The sequence below is a fragment of the Lathyrus oleraceus genome, chromosome 1 (genome assembly GCF_024323335.1).
Source record: "Lathyrus oleraceus cultivar Zhongwan6 chromosome 1, CAAS_Psat_ZW6_1.0, whole genome shotgun sequence".
NCBI classification, from domain to species: Eukaryota; Viridiplantae; Streptophyta; class Magnoliopsida; order Fabales; family Fabaceae; genus Lathyrus; species Lathyrus oleraceus.
In genome coordinates, this window is record NC_066579.1 from 9,492,102 (window position 1) to 9,516,306 (window position 24,205).

Genomic DNA, 24,205 nt, shown 5'->3' on the forward strand with positions numbered 1-24,205 from the left:
TCCAAATTGTACTGAACTTTGTTGGTGTATATTATATATAAAATATTTTATTAATGCAATTGCAGTCCCAGACTTGGTTAATACACTGCACGAAGTTGGTTAATGGAAGTTTAACTTCGGTTAGTGCAGTGCCAGACTTTAAAATAAGAGAAATTGCAGTCCCAGACTTGGTTAATACATTGCACTAAGTTGGTTAATGGAAGTTTAACTTTGGTTAGTGCAGTGCCAGACTTTAAAATAAGAGAAATTGCAGTCCCATACTTGGTTAATAAATTGCACAAAGTTGGTTAATGGAAGTTTAATTTCGGTTAACACAGTGCCAGACTTCAAAACAATGGAAATTTCAGTCCCAGACTTCAAAACAATGGAAATTGCAGTCCCAGACTTGGTTAATACATTTCACGAAGTTGGTTAATGGAAGTTTAACTTCGGTTGATGCACTTCTAGACTTTAAAACAATTGAAATTTCATTTTCAGACTTGGTTAATACATTTCATGAAGTTGGTTTACGAAAGTTCAAGACTTTAAAACAAGGGAAATTGCAGTCCCAGACCTGGTTAATACCGTTCATGAAGTTGGTTAATGCAGTTCCAGACTTCAGGACAAGGGAAATTGTCAAATCAGACTTGGTTAATACATTTCATGAAGTTGGTTAACAAAAGTTTAAGACTTTAAAACAAGGGAAATTGAAGTCCCATACCTGGTTAATACCTTTCATGAAGTTGGTTAATACATTGATGGAACAATATTCACTATAACACATTAACAACATAATGAACCATAACATACTCAACACATTCTCAACACATTAACCATAAAATGAACGATAACATAATCAGGACATTGTGCACATAAACAAAATACAACCACAAATTATCAACATTGTACTACAACACATCATAATTGGTACAAGTTCTGCAATACATATTACACAAATTCTACACTACAACACTAATGATTTACAAATTAAGTTTGGTTCTTTTTCCACGCTTCCTTGGTTTCTTCCTCATTCTTGTAGCCATGTTGGATTTAGACTTTGATTGATTTTCCGCAACATTGACATCATCATTAAATGGAGTGTTATGTCCAACATCTCCAGCCAAAGTTCCTACTTCATCTTCAGTGATAAAGTTCACAAGTTGTCGATCATCTTGAACAACCTCCTCCTCAACCGGAGTGTTAACTCTCGCCTCTTTCATCATCCTCACTTCATACTCAAGAACTGCTATCCTCTCTTTAAAATCTTTATTCTCAGCCACCAATCTATGATAATTAATAACATCCACAAACTGTTGTTCTTGTTCAAACAGAGCAGCATTGACTATGTCATATTTCAGCTCTTCTTCTGTTGCAACCACTCTATCAATTATCTAACAAAATAGAAGTCAATCAACACACAACAATAGAAAAAATAATTTTCTCAATTCAAACACACAAAATCTTACCATATTTTTTTCAAATGCTTTTTCAATATTTTTCTTCTGCATACTTATAACCGGCCAATTCAATACACGTGGAAAACTAAACCTAGAAACAGTTAGTGCTTTCCCCAAATATAAGTGGTTGAATGCCCAAATCTGTAACAAATATTAGGACTTTGTAAATTTCTAAATTGAAAAGTTTCAAAGTTTCAAAATACAAGATGGAACTATAAAGTAGTATAATATATTTACCTGCAATATGGCAGCACACCCGTTTAAATGTCTTTGTGCCTTGTTTTTTCCCTCCTTCAACACAACTGAAGACTCACATAAACTAGAAACCACAAAGTTATAAACAGCAATGCCCCAACTATGAGCATCAAGGGAATCCAAATCATCCAATTGCTTAACAAATCCCGTAAATACCTTATTCCCTGTTTTGGGAAAGTAAAACTCCGCAAATGCAAGTAATATGTAAAGTCTAACAAAATTAACTAATTTTTTCTTATGGTAACGAAGTTGTTTGCGGCTATTGTTAATGGTTATATCAGCCCCTTTAAATAGATCTAATGTTTCACATTGTTGATCTTCTTCTACTACTAGAGACTTACCAACAATTGACAATCCAAGAGCAAAAGAAACATCAACTGGAGTGAAGGGAACTATTCTATCCCTAACCCTAAATCCCCTACTACGTACATCCCATCTACTTACCAACTCCCATAATAAACCACCTGAGATTGAGAAGTTGTTAGAAATACCCATCGCCCATTTGAATGGGGTGCATTCGATGTGAGCACGTTGAGTTTTTGTTAACTTTTCATTGATGCTGCTTAAATTCACCGGGATACAGCTATGCCTCATTCGCACCTTAAGTTCATGAAAAAACTTGATTAACCAACCGTGCAAACCAACTACAATATGTAAACAAATAAAAGTTTAAACTTATGCCTATTACTTACTTCAGTTTCGTCGCCATTCTTTGATGATGACATAGTTTCGGCAAGAAATCACCTAATAACAAAACAAAACCCAAAAAACACATAATCAGTACTACAACCATGGAATTAAAAACCAAAGAAACACATAAATCACTCAACCTAAACCCTAAATTTCAAAGGAATCTTGTACATGCTTCTGGTTCCACTGTAAAGGTCATCCTAAAAGGCGTTAACCCTAAATTTCCAGTGTTAATATGGTGGAAGTGTAACCATCTAACCTTGAGACGGAGATGATGAAGACGGAAACCAGCGGCGGTGACGGAGATGGTGACGGAAGGACGCGGTGGCGATGACGGAGATGGAGATGGAAACCAGCGGCGGTGACGAAGATGGTGACGGAAACGGAGACGCGGCGGTGACGGAGACAGAGACAGAAACGCGGCGCGCGGTGACAAGATGGATATGGATATGGAGAGCGCAGCTGGTTTTTGAGACAACTTCACCATTTAGTGTACAGTGATGTGTGTTGTTTTGAGTTACCCTAAAATCTAAAGTGCAAAGACCAACTTACCCCTATTAAACTAATGAATTACAAAATGACCATTATGTTTATACGGTGTAGGTGTATAAAAAATGTAAGGATATCATTTCTGTTTTTGTTATTGTATTTGGTTAAATTGTATCCTAATTGATTTGTAATTCATATATAAGTGTTTAGGGTGCACTCCCACCCTTGTTAATGAAAATATAACATCTCACCCTCAATATTCTCTCTTTCATAATTCTCCACTTTCACTCTCCACATCCAAAATTTATCAATCTTTGTTTCACCATTCTCGCGGTTACTTGTTCCAACATTTGGCATCAAGAGTCTGGTTCAGATCCACAAACACCTAGTGTGCAATATGAATACGGTTTTCAATGAAAGAATCCCTACACATTTATCCATTCTTGATGCGAAGAACTACGACAAATGGTGCAAGCAAATGAAGGTGTTGTTTCGCTACCAAAATGTTCGTGAGGTGATCAAGAATGGTGTTACTCATCTTGCTCATAATGAAGCTAAAGTGCAACAAGCAACGCGTGAAGAAGAGAAGAGGAAGGATTACAAAGTGTTGTTCTTGAGTCATCAATATGTTGATCGGGACAACTTTGAGAAAGTTGGTGATTGTGAATCGTCGAAGCAAGCATGGGAGATCTTAGAGAGAGCTTATGCAGGGGTTGACAAGGAGAAGGTGGTGACGTTACAAACTCACAAACGTCAACTCAAATTGATTCAAATGGAGGAAAGGGAGACAATCAACTATTTCACAACGAGAATCACTTGGCTGGTGAACCAAGTGAAGACATGTGGAGAAACCATTACATAGTAGTATGTTGTCGCTAAAATCTTATGTTCTTTAACACCAAGATTCGACAACATAGTTGTGGCGATTGAGGAGTCGAAGGATCTTGCGACGATGAGCAAAGAGGAACTACAAAGGATGGAGAAGTGGAATAACGATAAGGCAGAGGTGGAGATCACTTTGCAAGCTCGTTCAATGAGAAGGACAAGAGATCGAAAGGTAAATGGTCCATGAAGAACAAAGGGAATTTTCAGAATTTTGGTGGAAAAGAATCTCAAAATTCAAAGAATTCGACTTGTCAAAGGAGTGAGAGTAGTTACAACAAACATGATGGTCAAGGCAACTTTAGAGGTGAAAGGAAGAGGTTTGGCAAGAGCAAAGAGCAGTGCTACAAGTGTCAACGGTTCGATCATTTTGCAAAAGAATGTAGTGCGAATAAGAAGGAATCTCAAGGGGATGAAACCAAGGTTACAAGACAAGAGTTTGATGAAGAAAATACACTCTTGGTCATGATCACAAAAGCAAATTGTAGCAGCAAACAACTATTGGTCAGTAGTTGCAACGTCTCAAAGAATGCTGAAAATTAAGTTGTGGTGGGTTGAGTGATACGATTGACCGATTGCATGAAGAGGAAGACGCCATGATGAATATGAAAGGAGTTCAATGCAGTGAGAAGTGGTATTTTAACTCGGGTTATTCAACTCATATGACGGAAAGAAAGGATTGGTTTATCAAAATCAATTGTGCCATGAAGGACAAAGTAAAGTTTACGGATGACACCACTCTAATGGGCGATGGTATCGATGATGTTTTGATCATGAGGAGCGATAGTGGACATTCCTTGATTAAAGATGTCTTGTATATTCCGGGAATCAAATGTAACCTTCTAAGTATTGGCCAATTACTTGAGAAGGGTTACATGTTTCACATGGAAAACAAGGGGATGCTCGTTTTTGGATGGAAAGGAATTTTGGTCCTTAAAGCGCCTATGGTTGTCAATAGAACCTTCAAGGATAAGTTGAAGGTTAAGGAGCATAGATGTCTTACTATTACATCAAGTCGTGAAGAGTGGATATGGCAATATCGTCTTAGGCATCTCAATTTTAGAGATCTCAAATATCTGCAAAGGACCAAAACGGTAAGGGGCTACCATCTATCAACATGCCGGCTGAAATTTGTGAAGAATATGTGCAAGCTAAGCAACATAAAGGAAAACTCAACAATGATGCAGACTGGAGAACCAACAATCACCTTGAGGTGGTGTATTCGGATGTGTGTGGACCGATGCAAGTAGATTCCATTGGTGGTAATAGATACTTTTTTACATTTATTGATGATCATAGTAGAAAACTATAGACATACCTAATCCAGATAAAAGATGATATATTCAAAGTGTTTAAGAAGTTTAAGTCCATGGTTGAGAGGCAAAGTGGTCACAAGCTCAAAGTGTTCAAAACGGATGGTGGAGGCGAATATGTCTCAAATGACTTTGGAAGTTTTTGTGATCAAGAAGGGATTGTACATGAGGTAGTAACACCCTATACACCACAAAAAAATGGTGTGGGTGAAAGGAAGAATCGATCGATCATGAACATGGTAAGAAGAATGTTAAAGGGGAAGAACTTGTCGAATGAGCTATGGGGAGAAGGGGTATCCACAGTTGCCTATTTGTTGAATAGGTTCCCAACAAAGAAGCTGGAATATTTAACACCGGAGGAATCATGGTTGGGGTTCAAGCCAAATTCGAACCATTTGAGAGTTTTTGGTTCCATTGCATACCGACATGTTTTGGTTCAACTTAGAAAGAAGTTGGATGACAAGGGAGAGGTGATGATACTTGTTGGATATCACTCTACCGGTGGTTACAATTTGTTTGTGGCTGTAAATAAGAGGAGCATGATCAATCGGGACATAGTAATCGATAAAATGAAGCATGTGCAATAGGGTGTAACCGGTCAACAGCAGATTGTAACCGGTTACGCGCAGGCTGTAACCGGTTACCAGAATGGTGTAATTAGTTACATATTCGAAATTCCAGATTCTAAGGAAGGAGGGAGGACAGAACATCACGTCGTCGAAGCCCGAAATGAAGAAAATGCCAGAAGGTCAACAAGGAAAAGGGGTTTGCCTCAAAGACTCCAAGATTATGAGTTGTTATGTGACAATGAAGTCAATGATGATGGTGATTTCGTCCATTTTGCACTTATGGACAAATTTGAACCCGTTAATATGGAAGATGCCTTAAGTGATCCAAAGTGGATTTGTGCTATGAAAGAGGAGTTGGAATCCATTGAGAAGAACAATACTTTAGAGTTAGTTGATCTACCAAAAGGAAAAAAGCCAATTGGTGTGAAGTGGATGTTCAAATTGAAGGAAAATCCCATGGGTGAGATAATAAAGCATAGGACTCGATTGGTGGATAAGGGATTTTTGTAAAGAGAAGGCATAGACTTTGAGGGGGTATTTTCACCGGTTGCTAGGATCGAAACCATTAGGCTTGTAGTTGGTATTGCGAATAACCACAATTGTCCCATTTATCAAATGGATGTCAAATCTTCATTTTTGACTGGACCACTTGAAGAGGAGGTATATGTAGGATAGCCCCCTAGTTTTGTTGTGAACGACCAAGAGCTGAAATTCTATAAGTTGAAGAAAATGCTATATGGTTTGAAGCAAGCTCCAAGAGCTTGGTATAAAAGAATTGATGGTTTCCTAAAGGATATTAGCTTCAAGAAATGAGTATCGGAGCATAGAGTATATGTGAAAGACGGATGCGAGTGAAGGAGAAATCATTCTTTGTATATATGTGGATGATTTATTGATCACGAGCAGCAAAGGTGAGTGCATTTGAAAGTTCAAGAGTGAACTTATGGAAGAATTTAAGATAACGGACCTTGGTCTCATGACTTATTTTCTTGGCATTGAGTTCCACAAGTCCAAAATGGGATTGCTCATGCATCAAAGGAGATATGCTCTTGAGATATTTAAAAAGTGTGAAATGGAATATTATAATGCTTCCATTTCTCCAGCTGAGCCAAGACTGCAGTTGTCTAAGAATGAGGATGAGCAAGATGTTGATCCAACTCAATATAAGAGGTTGATTGGATCCGTGCGTTAATTGTGCATTACGCGACCAGACTTGGCATTTAGTTTCGGTATTGTGAGCAGATTCATGGCGAGACCAAAGGTGTCTCACTTGACAGCAGTCAAGAGAATCCTACGCTATGTCAAAGGTTATGTTGGTTGCGGAATTCTCTTTTCCACAACGGATATGGGCAGAAAATATAATTTGCTCGATTTTACCAATATTAACTGGTGCATAGGAAAAGATAATCAAAAGTCTACAGTTAGATACATCTTTATGGTCAGTGCGACACCAATCTCATGGTGTTCGAAGAAGGAACTGGTAGTTACACTCTCATCTTGTGAAGTCGAGTACATTTCCTCTTTGTTATGTGTGTGCCAAGCTGTATGGCTTATCAATCTATTGGAGAAGCTGAGTAGCAGTGAGGGTGAGTTTGTCACACTCTTAACTAACAATATTTCTGCGATTAATATTGCTAAAAACTCAATTGCACATGGGAAGAGCAAGCACATAGAGATGAGGTTTTCCTATTTGAGGGAACTTGTTAGTGAAAGAAGTTTATGATTGGGATATTGCTGAAGTGATGACCAAGGTGATTTGTTGACTAAGGGAGTCACAAATGATGTGTTCAAGAGGTTGAAGATGAGCATGGGCATGGTAGAGTTGCAACACTTGAATTAAGGTGGTATATTGAAGTTTTTGTAGTAATTCAAGTGCTATAACCGGTTACCATGGATTGGTAACTACTTACAACAAGGTTTGATATGCATTCCAGTAGCAAAAAGTCAAGTTTTCATAGGCGTAACCAGTTACAGGATTTGGTGTAATCGGTTACCACTGAAGCTGAATTAATTTCTAGATTAATTAGTATCATGTGTAACCGGTTACAAGCCTGAGTTTTTATATTTTCTGTTATTGTACTTGGTCAAATTATATCCCAATTAATTTGTAACTCCTATATAAGTGTTTAGGGTACACTCTCGCCCTGGTTAATAAAAGTATAGCATCTCAGCCTCAATACTCTCTCTCTCTCTCTCTCTCTCTCTCTCTCTCTCCTCTCTCTCCTCTCTCTCTCTCTCTCCTCTCTCTTCTCTCTCTCTCTCTCTATTCTCTCTCTCTCTCCTCTCTCTCTCTCTCTATTCTCTCTCTCTCTCTCTCTCTCTCTCTCTCTCTCTCTCTCTCTCTCTCCTCTCTCTCTCTCTCTCTCTCTCTCTCTCTCTCTCTCTCCATCCATCCAAAATTTATCAACATTTGTTTCACCCAATCTTGTGGTTGCTTGTTCCAACAATAAATCATTATCATCAATTAGACAGAGATCAATGAAACAATTTTTACATAGTGATGCTTTTTATTTTATAAATCAATTTCGTAAGAATAAATTATATTAAATTTTAATGTAGTATAGTTTATCGACAAATCATAGGTTGGCCAACGTTTATATTCACACATCCAACTTTAAAAGAGCATTGAGCGTGAGATACAACATTTAAAGAGTTTATCTAGAGTGACACTCATCATCTTACCAATCAGTTTTATAAGGATGAATAAGTCAAAGTCTAATATGTTATTAGAATCTATCAATCAAACTATGGATTGTCCACCATTTATATTTACACATCAAATTCAAAAAGAGTGATGGAAATGAGATAGAGCGTTGAAATTTTTTATACAAAGTCACACTCATCACCTTACAAATTGGATTTGTAAGGACAAGTTATAATATTTTGTATATATTGATTTTGGGCATGTCAACAAAGTTATAAGATATTCACTTGAATCCATCCCAAATTTTATGAAAAATAATCGCATTGATTGAATTTGTGTTTGAGTTTGAATTTCTCAATTACAAAACATAAAAATGAGTAGAGTAAGCGATAACTAATATCCAACATATTACTTTGATCTTTATTATTTAGATATGATAATTTAAAATACTAATTGTATGATGAATAATTTGATAAAAAAATCTTTAAATTATTTATCATATTATTTTAAAAAATAATCTTTAAAATGATTTGAAATTTTCATCATATTTTTCAATTTTAAAATACAATGAGTTATTATTTTAAAAATTAATCTTTGAAAATTTCAAAATTATTATTTAAAAATAGAATTCTTATTGTTAGATTATTATCATTTTTAGAATCTAATTGTCACATTTTATAATCATAAGAACACAAGATAAGATATGCAATATAAATTTTTAAATATTATTTAGCTTCTAACTTAAAGTATGATAGTGACAAAATTAAGGTTAATTGATATCGGAAGTAATATCACATAGTAATATTTTTTTCAACAATAAAAGATAATTTTTCTATAAATTATTCTAAAATTTTGATAATTTTTATAAAACAAATAAATGTCTCTGACTTTTATATTTTATGACTTTTATCAAACTCATCCGATTTATACATCAAATGAATTTAATTAAATATATCAAAAATTAAAATTTCATTGATTTGAATAATTTACGTCAAATTTAAATTCTGATTCCGATACCGACTCTACATGGTCGATTATCCAGCCCTAAAAAAAACTTTGTGAAGCAAATTCATATGAAAAATAAAAAACAATTTCAATATTGTAATATTATTTAACATTGTTATTCTAAAATTGTTCTACCACTACTTAAAGTCACAAGTTTATGAAGTATCATGCCTATGATACATCTATTATACAATCCTGATCAATTATCTAGTCCTAACAAAATCTTTGTGGAAGCAAATTCATATGAAAAATACGAAACAATTTCAATATTAATAATATTTAATAGTTATTCAAAATTGTTCTACCACTAAAAGTCGCAAGTGTATAAAGTATCATGCCTATGATACATCCATTATCTGTATAAATTCTTTTAAATAATCTTACAAATATTTATGTATATAGATAAGCTTAAATAAATCGATTCTAACATATTCATGCCTGTGCTTATTGTTCAACTTTAAATGTAATCTTCTAAAGATCCATACACAAATCTAGAGAAAAAACAACTTAAAATAGCCATGTAAAATTCTACGACGTGTCGTTAGTTAAAGACTTGAAATATCATCCAATACAAAAGCATCATGCTTTTAGGCCAAAAGAATCTAAGCTTATGCATGCTTTAGATTATGAAATGTGACAAATGCAACACTATGAGACAAACTAAACTCTTCTAAGTATAATTATGAATTTGATTTCATAGTGATCTATATAGTCTATGATAAGATTAAAAACTCATTAATCTCATAGAGTTTTGAAAAGTCTAATTCATTTGAGGCACTACTAAACACTTTTTTTGTTTGTAACATATATTATACAATTATGGTTACTTTCCATTCAAACTTAAAAATGATGAAAATTTGACTAGAAACTGATGAGAGTGATGTTAAGCCTATCTTAAACCAGAAAAGAGTACATTTTCATAGTGTTTTCTAATGCATCTCACATATACAATAGTTTCATTCATTCATCTTTTTGTTGATGGTAACATTTCATGTCATTTTGCTTAGTATCAACATCAAAATGGAAAGAAGAAGATTAAGTAAAAGACTTAAACGACAAAGTTTTTTAAACTAACAGCACGTGGCCATGCATTAAAGCAGCCCACAATTGATAAAGATTTTTGGTTCATATTCATGAATAGATCAAACACAGTTTCCAACATTATAACCACTATTGACAAAGAAAAGGTTACTCTTATCATCAATTATATATAAATACGGCTTTTTTTGAAAGGGAAAGAATATCAACCAAAATGGGTGATAAATTATATTTCATAATTAGCTAAGAGCACTTAAACATAAGTATATAACAATAATAGCAAGTTTGGTTCTAAATCAACAAGCAAACTCAAACATAAACAACCGGTGTTCGGTAAAAAAAAAACTAATAAAGTTAAAGTATTATGTTCAAAGTATTGTAAAAGGGGAAATATTGACATATAAAAAACATGTGAAGACAAACATATTTGGCTGGTCAAAAGTTTTTAAGGAATATACTTGTTCAAATTTTTTACAGTTGTTAAATATTATTACAGTTAAATTGTAATTTAATAAAATCTTTATTTATTTTATCATAATTAAACAACAAATAATCTACACAAGAGTTCTAAAATCTTGAGACAACTCTATCATAACATAGTGCAACACCAAATCGGAATATATAAAATGTGATGTATCATTTATTGAACAACAAGTGATGTATAGAGTGAAACAGATAGAAGGCCTGGTAATAGAAACTATCATCCTTAAATTTAACGATTTCAACCTTGCATCCCAGATTAAACCTCACACCACTCACAGTGATGCACATTAAATGATTTGATTAAAATATTCTTTGAAAAAATTGTAAACTTAAAATTTATTAAAATTTGATATAATTCATCCTTATAAAATAAATTTGTAATATAAATGGTGTCTTCCTATATGAAATCTTTCGAGATTTTATATCTAACAAATATGAGACTTAGGATATTCTCATTACATCCCCTTATATCCAATACTCTTTTGAATTTGGTGTGTGGATATAAACGGTGGATAGTCTATAATCCGATCGATAGACTTTGATATCATATTAAAGTTTGACTTAACTTATGCTTACAAAATTGACTTATAAGGTTAAATGTGACATTATATATAAACTTTTTCAAGACGGTATGTCTCTACCAATCCGAGACTTGAGATTTTCCCAATAAAATTAATTATATCGTAATTTTGAAAACATATAATAAGATTTTGGATTTTCGAAGAGTTTATCAAATATTTATAAGTAAGCATATTTTGTGTTAGATAAGTTTTTATCGTACTTTTTAACACACTCATGAAATTAATCAATATACATGCATGCATTTATATTGGATTTTAGAAAGACCATTACCAAATTCTTATGCTTTGCAGTATTTTTCAAAATTTCATGTATAAATTCATAGGTTATACCGATTATTTTTAAATGTCTAGTAGAATTCATATGCCTTGTACCAACATTTTAAAAAAATTAATGAATACTCATATGCAATCAGATATTTACAAATTCTGGTACACCAAAATTTTTTTAAATGTGGTAGGCTTTTATTTTTTATTTTTTTTATTTTTTTTTATTTTTTATTTTTTTTTAGTGAGAACAAGAGGAATAAATGGTAGCATCTTACGAAGATTGAACGACATATCTGTTAGAAATATTGCAAGTGCTCTGACAGAGAGGGAGGAGATGATGAAACTGCCATTTGCGCATTATAGTCGGTATATTAGCTCCCACTGATTCTCACTTCATGAGGATCAAAGAGCCTCACATACTACATATTCTTTGCAGTAAAAGAGGCAGAGTTAGTCGCTCCATAAGTGGCGATAAGGAGGTTGGGGTTGTTGTGATTGATTATTTTGAGCGAGAAGTTGATACAGAGGTGTCTAATCAGAGTGAGACATGTGACAACTGTTATGGTGCCACAAATGAAGGTTTCCCTAGATGGCCCTTCGACCCTACATTGTTGATTGGGTATGTTGATCATATTGCATTTAGAATATGGTAAGGAGAGGTAAAAATATTTTAATTTAAGTTTATTATACATATTAAGGATTAATTAGTAATAATTGATGGTTTGTGGCATAATTGTTTCGTGACCACGACCCATTGAAGGTCCCCCACAATCATGGTTAGAAGCTCTGAAGAAATTCTAGGCAATAGAGATGCCAAAGGAGTTTAGGACACTTGTAGATGATGTTGGCCTACTTTCGGTGGTGGATTATTTGCTCACAATGCTTGACACTTCACTGTTATCTACTTTTGTTGAGCGAAGGCATAAGGAGACATTTTAATTTCATCTTTCATTTGGTGAAATGACGATTATCATGGATGATGTCTCCAGCCTATTTTATATCCTACTAGAAGGTAACATTTTCACCCCTTTACGGACAAGCTCAGAGATTGCTATTGTGATTAATGAGACATACTGGGGGGTACACGAGATATGCTATTAGAGGAGTTTAAGTTTAACAATGGTGTTCATTCTCGTCTCTCTTGACTCAAGGAGACTTATTCTTCATTGGTGGAGAATTTTATGTATGAGGTGGCCGCCATGGTATATATGTTGCAACTGTTGGTGTAAGCCCTAGAGGCCAATATTTTTTGTACTTGTATCGAATTATTTATTAATAATAAAAGGCTTTTCTTTACTATGTTTGTTTAATAAAGTCCCTATAATAGCTAGTTCGTTTAATGTATCAAGTGTCACTTAATCATGAGATCACATTCAACATAAGAACATTATTCTTAAAGTATCGAATAACATTAAAGCATTAAGACAATTATGTATATAGACTGATGATCACATCTCATGGATCATGGATAAGGAGTTATCAAGTCTTAAACATAGGTATGAATATTAAGAGTAATATTTATACTAGATTGACCCTCTATGAGAATACTATATAGAATGTTATGCAAATTGTCATAAGTTATTCTCATGGTGATAATGGTGTATACCACCCTTCGACCTAAAACCACTATGGACCCTAGATGTAGAGTCGAGTGCCTTATTGTTGATCAAACATTGTCCGTAACTGGATGACCATAAAGACAGTTGATGGGTACTCCACGAAGCATGCTAAGGGACATGAGTGACCTAGATGGAATTTGCCCATCTTGCGTAACAGGATAAATGTCTATGGGCCCAATATTGAACTGAACAAGGATGACACGATTTATGCCTTGTGTTCAATATAGACATAAGGGTAAAAGGGTAATTGCACACATAAGTATTATCACAAAAGGATTTGTCATATCACATGACATTTTCGTGTCTTGGGTAGTAGTGATGTGTTGCTAGATACCGCTCACTGTTTATTATGTTAAATACGTGATTTAATATAATTGTCAATGCCGCAAAAACCTACAGGGTCACACACAAAAGGACGGATTGATGAGAGATAGAGTAACTAAGGAACACCGTAAGGTACGGTGCACTTAAGTGAATTGTAGAACATCGTAAGGTACGGTTTACTTAAGTAGAATACGAAATATGGTAAGGTATCATGCGCTTAATTAATTTTGGCATATTATAAGATATGGGTCACATACACTTAAGTGGGCTTTTTAGCTTGCAGCCCATACAAGTGGTTCTATAAATAGAACCCTTGTGCAGAAGCATTTGTGCAGTTGCAATTTCGTTTTTCTCTCTCTCTCTCTCACTCAAAGCCTTCATTCGTAGCAGCTAGCACTGAGATTGAAGGAATCCGTTCGTGTGGACTGAGTAGAGGCGTTGTCATCGTTCAACGTTCGTGATCGCTCCGTAGATCTGCATCAAAGGTTACAATCGCTACAAGAGGTAACGGTTCTATCACTGATCATGTCCATTTGTAAGGATCACTAAAGGAGAATTTTTTTTAAGTTCCGCTGCGTTTTGGATCGCCCTTCTCCTTCAGTGGTATCAGAGCCACTTACGAAACCATGTATCTGATAGCTGTTTATTTTCTGTATTCATACGATTAAAAGACAGTGGAACCCCCGTAGGGGGCGCTGCCCCCTTGACCCCCATCCGCTGAACGGTCAGCGGAACTACCGTCCGCTGACCGGGCAGCGGAACCCCCGGCTAACTCTGCGTAGTGTGATCGGTCGCCGAAATTTAATTTGGTTTTAATTAATTAATAGAATTTAAATTAATAATAATAATGTGTTTATTATTATTGTCTTGTGGTGATCGGTTATGGCCTTTGTTTTCCTTTATTTTGTTTTGGGATTTTAAAATATGACCTGTGTGTCGTGCCTCTCTTTTAATCTCTTAATGTAACTTCTTTTCTCATCTCACTCCCTCGTATGTAAAACGAGTTTCTTTTATATAATGTAATGTTATGAAGAAAGAGAAGAATACAATATCAAAGGAGGACAACCTTGAAGATCTTGCTTGGAGAAGTTTAGATTGTTATTAGGTTAGCTTAGGTTCTCCCATTGGCTTGGGAGAACAATTGCGCTAGGGGCCATAATTGTTTCATTATGTATGTTGATGCATGTGAATGTATGTTGATGCATGTGAGAGATGATTTATATGATAAATAAGCCGGTGAGATCAGAATAATTTCAAATTCCCTCAAATTAAATATTAAGTTTATGCTTTCCAAATTTTAGCACTCATCAAGACTAGTATCGGATAATGTAGGTTTCGTCTACGCGAGGTGCATGTTCTATATTAGTAAGGTGCGATGGGATAATTGTAATATCCAATTGCTAAAACAATGGGTCAAACTTAACTAAACAAATTATAATAAGATTATATATGTTTAGAAGCAAGAGTTAGAAATGATCCATGTGATGGATTGGAATAAGGAGTTATTCACCCAACTAAAGTATTCGAGAGTTGTATTAGATACAATTGGAAGGAGTTCCTACCTAAATAACCTAGTTTTGTGTAATCCGCCTACGCGGACTTAAAACAAAGTGAAATGCAGATCTCGACCCACTAGAAAATCTTCCAACGGGATTTTCCGAATCAAATGGTGAGGGTCATTTATTTTGAGTAAAATAGTGGGAGCATATTTAATTAAAGGCCTAATTAAATATGTTATTGATACTTATATTTTCATTATTTTCATGTAGATTACCATGACAACATTTTGTGATCAATCCTTGACAAGGAAAAATTGTCTGGGACAAATTTTCTGGATTGGCACCGAAATCTGAGGATTATCCTCAAACATGATAAAAGTTGTATGTCTTGGAGAAACCTGTTCCTGAAGAGGAACCTCCTAGTTCTGCACCTAAGGCGGAAAGAGATGCTTATAAGAAGCATGTCGATGATGCCAATGAAACCGCTTGCCTCATGCTAGCTACCATGAACTCAGAGTTGCAAAAGCAACATGAGAATATGGCAGCGTTCGATATGATCGAACACCTGAAGATGCTCTATCAAGAGCAAGCAAGGCATGAAAGGTTTGAAGTTTCAAAAGCCTTTTTTCAAGGCAAGTTAGCTGAGGGAGCCCTTGTAGGTCCCCATGTGCTCAAGATGATTGGGTATGTGAAGAACCTTGAGAGGTTGGGTTTTCCCCTCGGAAAGGAACTTGCGACTGATTTGATCTTGCAATCGTTGCTAGATAGATTCAGTCAATTTTTTCTTAATTTCAATATGAATGATATGGGCAAATCTCTTCCTGAACTTCTAGCCATGTTAAGAACTGCTGAGCAGAATCTGAAGTCAAAAGGGAAGTCCATTCTGATGATCGAAAATGGAAAGAGACAGAACAAAAGACCCACCAAGCAGGGTGATAAAGGGAAAGGCAAGGAAGTTGCCAAACCCAAACCCAATATTGCTGCTTTGAAGCCTAGTGGAGGCATAGCAAAGGAAGGCACCTGCTTCCATTGCGGTAAGACCGGACACTGGAAGAGAAACTGCCCAAAGTACCTGGAAGATAAGAAGAATGGAGTAGAGACTTCAACTTCAGGTATTTTTGTTATTGAAATTAATTTATCTACTTCTACATCATGGGTATTAGATACTGGATGTGGTTCTCACATTTGTACCAATGTGCATGGGCTAAAAAGGAGTAGAGATTTGGAAAAAGGTGAAGTTGACCTACGAGTTGGCAATGGAGCAAAGGTTGTTGCTTTGGCCGTAGAAACTTATGTATTGACTTTACCTAGTGGTTTAATAATTCAGTTAGAGAACTGTTATTATGTACCTGCAATTAGCAGGAATATTATTTCCGTTTCTTGTTTGGACAAGTTTAGTTTTTCATTTATAATAAAGAACAATTGTTGCTCAATTTATTTGAATGATATATTATATGCTACTGCACAAATGAACAATGGACTATATGTCCTTGATCTTGAAATTCCTATTTATAACATTAATACTAAAAGGATGAAACCTAATGAGTTAAATCCAACTTACCTTTGGCATTGTCGATTAGGCCACATAAATGAGAAACGCATTTCCAAACTCCATAAAGATTGACTTTTGGACTCTTTTGATTATGAATCATATGAGACATGCAGATCTTGTTTAATTGGAAAGATGACAAAGTCTCCATTCACAGGAAAAGGTGAAAGAGCTAATGATCTTTTGGCTCTCATACATACTGATGTATGTGGACCACTGAACATACCAGCCAGAGGAGGTTTTTAGTACTTCATCACATTTACTGATGATTTCAGTAGATATGATTATGTGTATTTAATGAAACATAAATCAGAGTCCTTTGAAAAGTTTAAGGAATTCAAAAATGAAGTACAAAACCAACTAGGTAAGAATATTAAAACTCTTCAATCAGATCGAGGTGGTGAGTATTTAAGCCTAGAGTTTGATGACCATCTGAAAGAGTGTGGGATCATATCCCAACTTACTCCTCCTGGAACACCCCAATGGAATGGTGTATCTGAGAGAAGAAATTGAACCTTGTTAGACATGGTCCGATCCATGATGAGTCACGCCGATCTTCCAAACTCCTTTTGGGGACATGCACTATTGACAGCAGCTTACACACTTAACCGTGTTCCATCCAAAAAGGTTAAGAAGACACCATATGAGATATGGAGTGGTAAGAAACCACATATGTCTTACATGAAGATTTGGGGTTGCGAAGTTTATGTGAAACAACAAATTCCGACTAAGCTTGAGCCCAAATCTGACAAATGCTTATTTGTGAGGTATCCTAAAGAAACAAGAGGGTATTACTTCTACAATCCTTCTGAGGGCAAAGTATTTGTCGCTCGAACTGGAGTTTTCCTAGAAAAGGATTTTATTTCCAAAGGAATCAATGGGAGGAAAGTAGAGCTTGAAGAAATTCAAGAATCACAAAGCATTGATACACCTATGGAGGAATTAGAGCAGGAAACACAAGTAGTTGTGGAAGAGCAGCCTGCTCAAGTAGAACAAGACCAACGTAGGTCAAGCAGGATACATCACGTACCTGAGAGATATGGATATCTCATAACTGATCAAGTTGATGTATTACTCATGGATTAAGATGAGCCTGTGACCTACCAAGAGGTCATAACTGGTCCCGAGTCTGAGAAGTGGCTAGAAGCCATGAAATCTGAAATGGATTCCATGTACACAAACCAAGTTTGGACCATGGTAGAACCTCCTGTAGGAGTTAACCCTATAGGATGCAAGTGGGTCTTCAAAAAGAAGACTGACATGGATGGTAAGGTACATACCTATAAGGCAAGACTGGTTGCAAAAGGATATAAACAAATTCATGGGGTTGACTATGATGAAACCTTTTCACCAGTTGCAATGCTTAAATCTGTTCGGATTTTACTTGCTATCGCTGCATATCATGATTATGAAATATGGCAGATGGATGTCAAAACTGCTTTCCTTAATGGGAATCTTCTTGAGGATGTGTACATGACATAGCCTGAAGGATTTGACATACCAGAAGAAGCCCAAAAGATATGTAAGTTACAAAGATCAATCTATGGATTGAAGCAGGCTTCCAGAAGCTGGAATCTTTGTTTTAATGAAACAGTAAAACAATATGGATTCATCAAGAACGGAGATGAGCTTTGTGTCTACAAGAAGGTTAGTGGAAGCATGATCGTTTTCCTAGTATTATATGTAGATGACATATTACTCATTGGAAACGATGTCCCTACCCTGCAACAAGTAAAGTCTTGGTTGGGGGAAATGCTTTTGTATGAGGACCTAGGTGAAGCAGCCTATATATCAGGAATCAGAATCTATAGAGATAGATCACAAAAACTGCTTGACCTAAGTCAGAGTACATACATAGACAAAGTGTTGAGACACTTTAATATGCATGGTTCCAAGAAAGGATTCATACCTTGACAACATGGCATTTGTCTATCAAAAACACAATCCCCTTCAACTAAGGAAGAAAGGGATCGCATGAATAAGATTCCATATGCATATGCAATAGGATCTATCATGTATGCCATGTTATGTACTCGACCAGATGTCTTGTATGCTTTAAGTGCAACGAGTAGGTACCAATATGATCCCGGTGATGCTCATTGGATAGTTGTCAAGAATATCCTTAAGTATTTGAGAAGGACTAAGAACTCATTCTTAATATATGAAGGTCAGGAAGAGCTTGCTGTAATTGGATACATCGATGCTAGCTTCCAGACAGATAAGAATGACTTTTGATCGCAATCTGGTTATGTGTTTTGCTTAAACGGTGGCGTTGTGAGCTGGAAAAGTTTAAAGCAAGATACAGTTGTTGATTCTAATACCGAGGCCGAGTATATTGATGCCTCAAGTGCAGTAAAGGAAGTTGTTTGGATTAAAAAGTTCATTAGTGAACTTGGCATAGTTCCTAGCATTGTGGATCCCATTGGTCTCTATTGTGATAACAATGGTGCTATCGCACAAGCTAAGGAGTCTATATCTCACCAACGATCCAAACACATACTTAGGCGCTATCACCTCATTTGAGAGATAATAGATAGAGGAGATGTGAAAATATGCAGAGTACCTACACTTGACAATATTGCTGATCCACTGACAAAGCCTCTTGCGCAGCAGAAGCATGATGGTCATACTAGATCTATGGGCATTAGGGGTATGTCTGATTGGCTCTAGTGCTAGTGGGAGATTGTTGGTGTAATCCCTAGAGGCCAATATTTTTGATACTTGTATCGAATTATTTGATAATGATAAAAGGCTTTTTCTTTATTATGTTTATTTAATAAAGCCCCTAGAATAACTAGACTGTTTAATGTATCAAGTGTGACTTAATCATGAGATCACATTAAACATAACGACATTATTCTTAAAGTATTTGTAGTCGAGCTTTTTTGTGAAGTGGGATAACATTAAAGCATTAAGATTATTATGTATATAGACTGATGATCACATCTCATGGATCATGGATAAGGAGTTATCAAGTCTTAAACATAGGTATGAATATTAAGAGTAATATTTATACTGGATTGACCCGCTATGAGAATACTATATAGAATGTTATGCAAAGTGTCATAAGTTATTCTCATGGTGATAATGGTGTATACCACCCTTCGACCTGAAACCACTGTGGACCCTAGATGTAGAGTCGAGTGCCTTATTGTTGATCAAACATTGTTCGTAACTGGATGACCATAAAGACAGTTGATGGGTACTCCATAAATCATGCTAAGGGACATGAGTGACCTAGATGGAATTTTCCCATCCTGCATAACAGGATAAATTCTATGGGCCCAATATTGAATTGGACAAGGATGACACGGTCTATGGCTTGTGTTCAATATAGACATAAGGGTAAAAGGGTAATTGTACACATAAGTATTATCACAAAAGGATTTGTCAGATCACATGACATTTTCGTGTCTTGGGTAGTAGTGATGTGTTACTAGATACCGCTCACTGTTTATTATGTTAAATACGTGATTTAATATAATTGACAATGCCACGAAAACCTATAGGGTCACACACAAAAGGAAGGATTGATGAGAGATAGAGTAACTAAGGAACACCGTAAGGTACGGTGCACTTAAGTGAATTGTAGAACATCGTAAGGTACAGTGTACTTAAGTAGAATATGAAATATGGTAAGTACCACGCGCTTAAGTGATTTTGGCATATTATAAGATATGGGCCATATACACTTAAATGGGCTTTTTAGTTTGCAGCCCAAACAAGTGGTTCTATAAATAGAACCCTTGTGCAGAAGCATTTGTGCAGTTACAATTTCATTTCTCTCTCTCTCTCTCTCTCTCTCTCTCTCTCTCTCTCTCTCTCTCTCTCTCTCTCTCTCTCTCTCTCTCTCTCTCTCTCTCTCTCTCACTCAAAGCATTCATTTGTAGCAGCTAGCACTGAGATTGAAGGAATCCGTTCGTGTGGACTGAGTAGAGGTGTTGTCGTCGTTCAATGTTTGTGATCGCTCCGTAGATCTGCATCAAAGGTTACAATCGCCACAAGAGGTAACGATTCTATCACTGATCATGCCCATTCGTAAGGATCACTAAAGGATATTTTTTTTTAAATTTTGTTGCGTTTTAGATCTCCCTTCTCCTTCAGCAACTTGTTAGATGCATTATTTGGGTCGTTAAGTCACATGTCTACATTGATGCGAGGTACTCAGATTTGTTTGTTGATCTTGGATTTCATAGTTGAGCATAAGGTTGTGCTATTGTGACGCTTTTCTATCATACCGTTAGAGGACATTCAACTAATATGTCACTACCATCTCCACTAGATTGTAACACCCATATATAATACATGTCTAGAAATACATATTATACACAGTTGTAATGTTAGCACTGAAATACATAAGTGCCTAGTGGAAACATTATACATATTTACATGCTCAAAATGAAACTACAAACATGACACAATATATACAAGGGTGCCCTAAAACAAAAATAGGAACTAGATCATTATAGAATAATCTCAAAAGAGTTATATACACAGCGAAAAAAGCCATCATAAACATAGAACAAGCAAGGACATCAAGTTATATTGTCCTTATCCTTCACCTTCTCAGAACTACCTGAAAATAATCAACAAATATGGGGTGAGATAATAATCCCAATGGGTTTCCTATCTTATGGGTTCACTCGGCTCTATAGGGTTTTTAATCAATTCTCTATCTTAAGTTAACAAGGGAAAGAAGACTCAAGTAATGGGGAAAATCTCGCAATGTATGGCAACATGTAACCTGAATTCTCGTAACTCAAATAAATCACTATTTAGATTCATGAAACATCAATCCCCGAGTGGACCTACGTCTATACCAAGTTCGGTTCACGCATGCTCGTACGGTTCGACTTTGGTAGTGGATATTGGGTCCTCTATGAGACTTAAACTCAGTTCAAGCGACCATCACCTGTATGGGCCTCTAACCCACTTAGGGTATCTTTCACCGTATGATCCTCTAACCCACTTAGGTATCTACCTTTCTCCCATGTCCGCCATGGTTGGGACTCAAACCCATTTAAGGAACGAATCATTAGTGCCACATCATATTCCTACTTTACATAAGCATATCAAAGGAGATGTGCACCCTCAAGGGAAAATTTATCTGAATACGTGATTAGTTCCGCAAAACTTGATTGAATTCTCCAATCACTAGGTGACCTCATTCACCAATATTCACATTATCAACACATGTTCCATATAATTCCTATCATTCATGGCTAAACAACTAGTTACCCATGATACACACTGAGGTATCATTGTGTACAAGCATTACCATCTAAGTTATTCGTCATACCCTACGTTATCTTTCTAGTCCATTTACCTAGTTATAAACCTAGGTTTCCCGACTCATCTTCATAAGGTTTTAAACATGTTATTTCACATCCAACAAAACAACAATGTTTAGCATACATCATAATATGATTCACAACATTCATAATGCACACAATATAATATAAGATGGTACAAGAATAATGGACCTCGATGTTATCTTTCTAACACATTCGTCCGCGTGTAAAACGGAGTTACAAAACTCAAATTATATAACAATCTAACCTAATCAAAATGTAGGTTATTAATTATTCATTACACAAGTATTCAACAACAAAGCCTTGGCCTAGTAGTAAGGCATACACCATGACAAGGAGGTCCCGGGTTCAACCCACATCGGTGGTGTATCTCATTTTTTTAAGGAATTAGGTCAATAGGCCAACCTAAGAAAGCAATGTGTCAACCTATAAAGGTCTTAGATCGACCTAAAGAAAAACTTCTATTGATCGACCTAAACAAGCTATGTGTCGACCTATACTAAAGAAAATTTTCTATAAGTCGACCTAAACACGTATGTGTCTACCTATACAGGTCTTTTTTATATAAAAATCCAACTTCTCCAACCTGCATTTTTGTTTCATTCCTAACAACCCAATCCATTAATATAATCACTTACACACATCAAAGGGACATCATACCACATACCTTCATTCCCTAATTTACTCAAGAACAAGAACACATATTCACAACATCAACAACCACATCCAACATATGAAACACAACAAAATCATTTAAAACATAACCAAGTGAAGTTCATGGTAAAACTCATAGTTAAGATAGAACATTCATCAAATATCCTATGATTCTAAAAACCCTCATTTTTAGAAATCATAGTGTTTCTAACTAGAACCCACCTTGAAGAATAGATAAGAAGATGATGATATTGTTGAAAGAGGATGAAAATAGATGGTGATTCCAAGCTTGTATGTTACTCCAAATTTCTTCTTCTTACCACAAGTTTTTCTCTTCTTTCTCCCTATGTTCTTATTTATATGTTTCTCTAATATTTCCCTTTTTTTACTGATATATAGCAAAAGGATTGGTACAATGAGGCATAACATGATAAAGTTGGTAAGGCATGTGTGGTAGAAACATGTGGTCACAAAACATAGGAAAACAAATATGTGGATAGAAATGAATGAGAGTGGTAGTAACAAATATCTTAAGTGGTACAATACTTAATATTTGTTCTACTAGAGTAATTGACCCATTATAATGTTAGAAAAATGTCCCTTTTTGTACCAATTAATAAAAGGGCAGTCTCATTAATACTAATTAAATCAATCTGAGTTCACTAGTTACTCTATTTATCCTAACTGATAACTTCTAGAGCACATAGGAACTCAGTCGATCTTAACTGATATGAATTTGAGTATTTAAGGAAACACAAGGTATTACATACTCCCCTCCTTAAATAAATTTTTTTCCTTGAATTTAAAGATTACTTGGAAACGATGAGGATAAGCTCTCCGCATCTCGGACTCAAGCTCCCAAGTAGCATCGCTCGGATGTGATTCATCCCATTGAACCTTAATAAGAGGAATCTCCTTGTTTCTCAACACTTTAGTTTCTCTTCCCACAATACGACTTGGTTGAGGTTCAAAAGTTAGGTTTGCTTCTACTTCTACTGAATCTGGAAGAATAGGCTGAAAAGAATGAGGAATAAATTCCCGGACTTGAGACACATGAAAAATATCATGCATCTCAGATAAAGAAGGTGGTAAGGCTAATATGTGATCTATTTCCCCAATCCTTTTTATAATCTGATATGGTCCTACATATCTCAGACTTAACTTCCATGACTTAAATGGTCCTTTCGATCTCAATCTTGGAGTAACCTTCAGAAATACATGATCACATTCCTCAAATTATAATGGCCTCCTTCTGTTATCTGCATAACTCTTTTGGCGATCTTGTGATTTCTTTACTTTATCATGAATCGTTCTTATCTTTTTCGTAGTCTCTTGAATAATCTCTGGTCCTAATATCCTTTCTTCACCAACTTCCATCCAACACAAAGGTGTTTTGCATTTCCTCTCATACGAAGCTTCATAAGAAGCCATTCTGATACTCGCATGGTAACTATTATTATATGCAAATTCAATCAATGGTAAGATCTCTTTCCAATTTCTTCTACTTTCAAGAACATAAGCTCTTAACATATCCTTCAAGGTTTGTATCATTCTCTCAGTCTGACCATCTGTCTAAGGATGATTAAACGTACTCAA

The 24,205-nt window shown here is 35.6% G+C and overlaps 1 protein-coding gene across 1 annotated transcript; it reads right to left on the reverse strand.

Moving 5' to 3' along the window:
- Positions 1 to 959: 959 nt before the first annotated feature.
- LOC127087130 (uncharacterized) lies at positions 960 to 2,431 on the reverse strand. The gene is made up of 4 exons (XM_051027991.1): positions 2,384 to 2,431; positions 1,674 to 2,291; positions 1,446 to 1,577; positions 960 to 1,370 (listed from the first exon to the last, which is right to left on the reverse strand). Exons 1-4 carry the CDS (start codon positions 2,414 to 2,416, stop codon positions 960 to 962), a joined length of 1,194 nt encoding a protein of 397 aa, XP_050883948.1. The 5' UTR covers positions 2,417 to 2,431.
- Positions 2,432 to 24,205: the final 21,774 nt, after the last annotated feature.